This window comes from Podarcis filfolensis (genome assembly GCF_964270895.1).
Source record: "Podarcis filfolensis genome assembly, chromosome: 18".
NCBI classification, from domain to species: domain Eukaryota; kingdom Metazoa; phylum Chordata; class Lepidosauria; order Squamata; family Lacertidae; genus Podarcis; species Podarcis filfolensis.
This window is the reverse complement of record NC_139622.1, coordinates 2,346,600-2,354,299: the sequence shown is the minus strand read 5'-3', so window position 1 is coordinate 2,354,299 and position 7,700 is coordinate 2,346,600. Positions and strand designations below refer to the sequence as shown.

General features: G+C 46.5%; 1 protein-coding gene across 2 annotated transcripts; it reads left to right on the top strand.

The window, feature by feature from the left end:
• The first annotated feature begins 252 nt into the window (after positions 1–252).
• On the top strand, positions 253–7,149 carry NR2C2AP (nuclear receptor 2C2 associated protein). 2 transcript variants are annotated; one of them, XM_083594978.1, is made up of 6 exons: positions 253–465; positions 2,702–2,844; positions 3,478–3,568; positions 5,120–5,225; positions 5,629–5,721; positions 6,179–7,149. In XM_083594978.1, exons 2-6 carry the CDS (start codon positions 2,804–2,806, stop codon positions 6,364–6,366), a joined length of 519 nt encoding a protein of 172 aa, XP_083451104.1. In that variant the 5' UTR covers positions 253–465; positions 2,702–2,803; the 3' UTR covers positions 6,367–7,149. The 2 variants fall into 2 exon arrangements, with proteins under 2 accessions (XP_083451104.1, XP_083451105.1); XM_083594979.1 differs by having other exon boundaries at positions 257–465; positions 5,629–5,696; positions 6,250–7,149.
• Positions 7,150–7,700: the final 551 nt, after the last annotated feature.

The following is a 7,700-nucleotide window of genomic DNA, read 5'->3' as shown; positions in this document are numbered from 1 at the left end:
CAGGCGCCTCGCAGGATCGGGCCAAAGCTCCGTAGAACCCCAGCACCCTCCGAAAGAAGGAACCCCCAGAATCAAGACCTCCAATTTTTTAATTTTTATTTTATAAAATGAACAACCCCACATTTTGCCTTAAATCGGCTTCCCCGCCTTCCTTCGCGCTCTTCTCCCGCCACCTAGTGGCCAAGATGAGATTAGGTCAAACTTGGATATTGCTTTATTTTTCCGTTTTTAACTGAGCTTGCAAACTGGTCCCTTTAAGACTTGCCCCGCGCGCAGGAAGCAGGAAGCACGTGGAGCCGGAGAGCAATTTCCTCCTCTGTTTTCTTCCAGTCCCTTTTCAATCCTAGTTGCGCTTCTTCTGCCTCTGAGACAGAGACGAAGAGCATATATATGCCGCAGAGATTATATTTGCAAGAAGCGGGGCGGATGACTTCTTGGACAGCTTCTCTCCCAAATCTTTCGCAGGTTGGTAGAGGGGAGGAAGGTTGCCAAGGTTTGCTTTACCCCCTGCTCCTCCGCCTTGCCTTTTTCTCCGCTGCAAAGCGGGCAGCGCGCGGAGGATCTGGCAGATTCCTGCAAATTAAGTGGCTGTTAATTAAATAGGCCACAGGAACAGATCCAGGGCGTGTGTTTGTTTTTGTGCGTTTGTGCTTCTTTCCTGGTACGTTGGCAACCCCTTAGATTGGGAAGGAGAGGTGGCAAAAACGAGCGGCCTCTAGTCTTGGCGCCCCTGGGTTTGCTTTCCTGGGAGTAACCCCATTAATCACAGGTTTGCGTGTGCGGGTGTAGTTTTGAAAAGACGTTTACGGGGTGTGGAGGAATAGTTTCATAAGTTGTGTGTCTTTGTTTCTCAGTTTGATCGTATTTTATATGTATTTTATGTATTTATATTTTATGTATTTATGTATTTATATGTATTTTACTCATTGTGACTTGCAGTTATTTTATTGATCATAGTTTAGTAATTATTGCAATTGTTCGGAGTGAATTTCTATTTAATGATCATTTCCTGATGTTTTGAGGGTAAATTTTATTGGGTACTATTATATTCTAATCAATTATTGAACATTACGTTATTTGATATAAGTCGTATTTTAAAGTTACGCTTTATTACAACTTTTGTACTGGATCAGATTATTATAAGGCGTGTGTTCTTTGTGGTATTCAGTATTTTGTTGCTGTAAACTGCAATATAGAATAATAATAATAAATAATAAATTTTTATTTATACCCCGCCCTTCCCAGTTCAGAAAGGGGGTATGCAAAGTAAAAGTGAAATGAAATATGGGAGCCTGCCTTGTTGCTGATCCAACTATTTCAGTATTGTCTGTATGGAGAGCAGATGCTCTAAACCAGGGTTCCCCCAAACTTGGGTCTCCAACTGTTTTGGAACTACAACTCCCATCATCCCTAGCTAGCAGGACCAGAGGTCAGGGATGATGGGAATTGTAGTGCAAAAAAACCACCCTGAGACCCAAGTTTGGGAAACGCTGGTCTGGACAGCGCTGGTGCTGAGGAGCTGGGGAAGAGGCACAGATTGCAAAAGGGGACATGATGTTGTCATCTGTCACTTTCAAGAGACAATGGAGTGCGCCTCTGCGGGTGAAGCCAAACCACTGCATGAACAGCACCAAAGTGACCTCCTTGGGGCGCAAGCCTGGGCTGTGTGTCTGGATGTCCAGATGTGGTCCAAAGGAAATCAGAGCAAGGCATTTGGCACCAGCTGGGCTGCAGGAGTTGCCGGAAGGAGGCGGACAAGGAGCCATCCAACCGCCTTAGGGATTCCACTTTGGATTTGTCTTGGGTTTACTCCTGAGCCTTTTCTCTCCCAAAGATGTCCCACAAGGCAGTGGAGATTTAGGATCAGAGTCTTCCTTCTCCCCGATGGACTCTCTTCCCAGGTGGACAAGCCCCACTGGCCCCTCACTGCTCTCTACAAGGGCTTCTTGACCGTTGGGCCCCCTCCGCTCAATCTTTCTGAGCCTGTCTTTGCTCCCCTCACTTGGTTTAGCCAGCCAGCGGGGACAAGGAAAAAGAGAAATAGGAGTTTTTGTTTTTATTTAACATGATTTATATGCTGCTCTAGGGATGCGGGTGGCGCTGTGAGCTAAGCCACAGAGCCTAGGACTTGCCGATCAGGAGGTCGGCGGTTCGAATCCCCGCAATGACGGGGTGAGCTCCCGTTGCTCAGTCCCTGTTCCTGCCAACCTAGCAGTTTGAAAGCAAGTCAAAGTGCAAGTAGATAAATAGGTACCGCTCTGGCAGGAAGGTAAACGGCGTTTCCGTGCGCTGCTCTGGTTCGCCAGAAGCGGCTTAGTCATGCTGGCCACATGACCCGGAAGCTGTACACCGGCTCCCTCGGCCCATAGAGCGAGATGAGCGCTGCAACCCCAGAGTCGTCCGCGACTGGACCTCATGGTCAGGGGTCCCTTTACCTTTATATGCTGCTCTCAGCTGGGAAGTTCTCTTCCAAATAAAAGCATCATCTGGTGGGCAGCCCCCTCTCTCTCCCATGCCTCTTCTTCGATCAGGGATTGCAAATACCTGCAGGGGCTCCTCCCGATGTTGCTCTGGACTCCAGCGGCCACCATTATCACTGACCATTGGACACACTGGTCTCTGGGAGTCGGAGGTTGGCGGTCTCATTCCGAAAATGATTAATTTAATTCCATCCTGTTCCATCTTGGTCCTCCTTTAACAGGTAGCTGTGGTTGGAAGAACGTAGGCACACACCTGTTGGATTTCTGCCTGCATCTCAGTCTGTACATTCCTACACTTGGGTGGCCAACTGGCTGGTGTCACGATGGCAGCAACATCCTTGATTTGCTCCGGGACGGTGAGCAGGTGAGAGATTTTTTTGCTGTCCGCTGAAGATGCAAATTAAAGAACTGAATTGGAATGATCATTGTAGCAGAAGTAATTGTCAGTAACAGCAACATGATAGTGATAGTAATTTCTATAGTGCGGCTTCAGATCGCTCAGTTAGTAAAGCATGGGATTCTTAATCTTGGGGTCATGGGTTCAAGTTCCAGGGTTCAAGGCCCAATGTGCTTGTCTGCAAGGCCTGGGTTCAAATCTCTCACCCTCTACTCAGCCATGAAGTTCACTGGGTGGCCTTGTGAGCCAGTCAGTCAGCTTGACCTACCTCACAGGGTTGTTGTAAAGATAGAAAAATGGGAGGGGAACCTCATGTGCTGCCTTGTACTCTGTGAAGGATGCTAATGTACTAATAAATAAACTTTTAAAATGTCTTGTTTAGTATATCTTTTCATCCCATTTTCCTTCCAGATGTGTTTGAGGTGGCTTATGGGATAGATTTTTTATTTTAAAAATCATAAACTTGCGTAGTTTTCTTTTTCCTCCCCCCGCATCTCCCTCCTCCTAAGCGGGTTGGGCTTGATGACCTTGTGGGGTCCCTCCCATCTCCTAATGGCTTCTGAGAAAGCCCGACTGCAGTGCTTTTGTGCATTTTTGCAGGGTCAGCTCCGTGCTCAACCGAGACGTGAAGCAGTTTGGGAAGAAGTTTATGTTTGATGGGAATGAGGAGACTTGCTGGAACTCAGATCAGGTGAGATGCAAGAGAAAAACTGCAGTGCTGGCAAAATAATCCATTTTTTTTTAATTGATTGGAGATCAATTTTATTGCACTTCCAGCAGTGACAGTAATAATAACATGGAGCTGGAGTACTTGCAAGGCTTTCCCTCCATTTATATCTTGGTCTTCCTCAACAACGCTACTGTAAGACAGGCTGATCTTCATATTGTCCCTGTTATTATTTTTTGAGTCAGGGGATTTTTTACTGAAGTTTCCAAAATACAATAAAAGAAACAAACTAATCTACAAGAAATAACGAGTAGAAAGAAGCTAAAGAAAGAAGAAACAGAAAAAAAGAAACTGCAAGCCCCTCTCTACTCACTGTTTCTTAACTTTCATCCCTTACCTTCCTCTGTAGAAAGCAATTATTTTTAAAGGTTTTTAATTGTTTTTCACTGATAATTTCTTTTTTCTTTTGTCGCATGGTTTTTCTTTTTGGTTAAATAATCAAGCTGTATATAATTTTTAGGAAATAAAAGACATAAATAATTCTGTCTCAGCCCAGCTCAGACTCACTCATCCATCAAGCTCAGTACTAAAGGAAGGAGCTAGTCCTCATGGTTCAAATAAAAGGGCTGGCTTTAGTCAGGTATATAGGAACTCATCTTATCCCAGCTCAGACTAAGATCACCCGTCAAGCCCTGTGCTGTTCTTTAGGGTCCTGTGCAGAGGGAAGCCATTCACAGAATCATAGAGCTGCAGAGTTGGAAGGGACCCCAAGGGTCATCTAATCCAACCCTTTGCGATGCAGGAATCTTTTGCCCAACATGGGGTTCCAACACACGACTCTCAGATTAAGAGTCTCATGCTCAGCTTATCTCATGACGCAAAGCAGGGACTGAGCCTGGCGATTTCACTTGCAAGCTGAACTCCAGCTTTATTAACATGTGATCTTGAAATTCTGGTGCTGAAGTTTAGTGCTAGTTTTGTGCTGTGAACCCCCCCTCCAAACCAAGGAATCAGCACAACCAATTGGGGTCACAAGTTAATGCCAAAAAAATCCAACCTTGTCCAATTGACTCCAAACAGGGGCCAAAGTTCGCTGCTCGTTTGGTGCCCCTCCCAAAGGAATAATTGACACTCAAACCGGGAGCCACAGGGCAATTACTCAGTTGGGGGGGCATGAAACGAGGGGTTCGTGGCATAAAACAAGAACTAAACTTTGGCATCAGTTTGGGAGGATTCACAGCAGGCATAGGCAAACTCCGACCCTCCAGATGTTTAGGACTACAATTCCCATCAACCCTGGCTAACAGGACCAGTGGTCAGGGATGATGGGAATTGTAGTCCCAAACATCTGGCGGGCAGAGTTTACCTATGCCTGGTCCAGAGTTTTAGGGTCACATATTGATAAAGCTCTGAACTCTTCGTTTCCCCAAGAAGGGCTCCTTGCAGTATTTTTTGCATTGCCTGGGGGAGGGGGTGGAAATAAAACATTGCAGTTTTGGGTTGAAATTCCTCCCCTTGAGCTAAAAGGTTTGTCCCTGATTGACGGCTGCTGTTGGTTTCTGCTGTTGGTCTTAGGGTGCCACCCAGTGGTTGACGTTGGAATTTCCGCAGGTCGTCCGGGCGTCGCAGGTCCAGATCCAATTCCAGGGAGGATTTGCAAGCCGGAAGTGTGTTGTGCAAGGTAAGGACAGCGGCAGAGGCAGCAGTTGCAAGACTCCTTCATGGCTTGCTAGTAAAGCTGAATGGCTGTGTTGTGAAATGGTGCATGTCTAAAAAGTGTGTCACCAACATGGAAAGTTTGGAAAGCTCTGTTGTGGACAGTATGAGGTTGGGGGAGATAGTAAACTTTCATTTTTTTTCACATAGTGTGCATGCAAGGTTTTTGTATCAGCGTCATGCAAGTAGGTCCTTCTTCCATTCGTTTATCAGTTTTTGTTGGCCGAGGGACATGGCAAGGAAGTGGAATCTGCAATACACAAAACATGACTCCAGAACCCCACCACCCGCCTTGCCTCAATCAAAGAACCCTGTTTCCCCCCTGTTAAATATTGCCCTTTCCGCATCTCCTTTCAAATTTCTCCTAGGCTGCCAGAACGGAGGCGATCTTTCCCCGGTGGCGGAATTCTACCCTGAGGATACAAATTCTCTGCAAATATCCTTTTTTCCCTTCCCTCCCAGTTCACTGGTGTAGTGGAAATGCGGAAGACAATTGTATTTCAAGGAGTTAGGTGGCATGTCCCTTTCCCTTTAACATCCCCCGTTTGATTCTTGTGTTTCACACACCTGTTGGGAGTTTCTTGGGTTCTTCTGTGTTGCAAGTGCTGGCTGGGTGCCCAGCTGCAGATAGTGGGAGACTCTCGGCTGCTCTGTATTAGTTCCATCTCAGGGTCCTGGGCTAATCATGAGTCATGCCAGGTAAGCCTCAGGTGGGAGGGGCCCGGAGAGCTTCTGCCCAGATCAAAGGACCTGATGCTGGGCTCCTGAAGGGGAGATTGGGTAGCCCCTGCTGGGTATGTTTTATGTTATGCTTTGCATGTCTGCTGTTTCTTTGTTAATAAAACTGTTTGGGTTCCCCTTCCATCTCCTCATTCCTTTTGTCCTGATATTTTTGGAAAGAACTGCTGTATTTGGCAGCACAACTGGGCCGTGCGGGGGTTGGGGATGGAGTCCAGAATTTCATTTTCCTTAACTGTTCCTCCCTCTACCATTTCTCCCTCGAGGAAACTCCTCTCGACAAACTCAAGATCACCTTTGAAAACAGCACGGATTTCTTCGGACGGGTGATTGTCTACCAGCTGGATGTCCGTGGGGTGAAGCTTTGACTCTGGAAGTCCTCATGTGACTGGTTTTTTTTTTTTTGTGCCTTTTTCACAACAGCCAAAACCTCACAAATCCGATTCTGCAGTTGTTCTGCCTTGCTTCTGAAATGGAAGTGTCTCTTTGCCCCAGTTTGCAACTCAAGGACATCCCATAATTTTACTTACGGCGGGAATACAAGTTGTAGCAATTAAAAAAATGAATTTAATTTTGACTGAGATGATAAATATTACTAAAGAAACAATTGTTTGTTAATGCTTTTGATGATACCAATGTAAACATAATGCCCAAAGAACTGGTCTTACGTACAATCTTGGCAGCTCAAATAGGAATTGCAACTCAGCGGGAAACATCCCAAAATCTTACACCTGGAGGCTTAGTGCCACTCACTCTGGAAAATGGAGGAAATTTGAGATTTCATTGAGGACTAGAACCTCCAGGTGCTTTTTATGCGGTTTGGCGTCCCTTTGTCACATGGCCATCTGCACTGCAGCGGGTTGGACTAGATGACCCCAGGGACCGCTTCCAACTCTACAATCCTGTGAGTCTATGTATGATGGGACAGTCATTTTCAAGACGACTCTTCTCACAAGTCTGGCAAATCTGAAACTAGACTTTATAACCTGAAGTCTTACACTTGGACTTTTGTCATTCTAACCCATGTGCAACTGTGCTCATTCTGAGTGTCTGTCAGATACTTTTCTTTTTCGCCTTTCCATTGTCGTTCCATTGTTGTTCTCTCTGTTTCATATGCGTCACAAAATGAAATAAAAATATCTTTGCAACAAGAGGAGCCTGGATAGCTCAGTCGTTTGGAGCATGGCACTGATAATTGCCAAGGCTGCAGGCTCGATCCCCGTGTGGGACAGCTGCATATTATGCCTTGCAGGGGGTTGGACTAAATCGGGCACCCCCAAACTCGGCCCTCCAGATGTTTTGGGACTACAACTCCCATCATCCCTAGCTAACAGGACCAGAGGTCAGGGATGATGGGATTTGTAGTCCCAAAACATCTGGAGGGCTGAGTTTGGGGGTGCCTGGACAAAATGATCTTCAGGGTTCCTTCCAACTCTGATTCTATGAAGACAGTCCATAATTTCAAAAGGCGTCTCCCCTTCCCAGGAGTGGCTGCCAGACTCCAAAAGCCAAACCGGGGCAAGTTTTCCACCCAGTTGGCTACCACACCCTCCATTTGGGTGTTGCTGCTGATCTTAGGGCTATAAGCTCTGTGCACTCAGCTCTCCCCTGTGGCTCCGAGATGCTGCCGGCATGTGACAGCGGCCACAATCCCAGGAACAGCTTCGACTGGCCAGCTAAACCAGGTGAGGGGAGCCGATGG

Bases quoted from the DNA above. Each gene is read 5' to 3' on its own strand.
- NR2C2AP (XM_083594978.1), top strand. From the start codon at position 2,804: ATGGCAGCAACATCCTTGATTTGCTCCGGGACGGTGAGCAG. The intron at 2,845-3,477 runs GTGAGAGATTTT...GCATTTTTGCAG, and splicing joins TGCTCCGGGACGGTGAGCAG to GGTCAGCTCCGTGCTCAACC. The intron at 5,226-5,628 runs GTAAGGACAGCG...AATTTCTCCTAG, and splicing joins CCGGAAGTGTGTTGTGCAAG to GCTGCCAGAACGGAGGCGAT.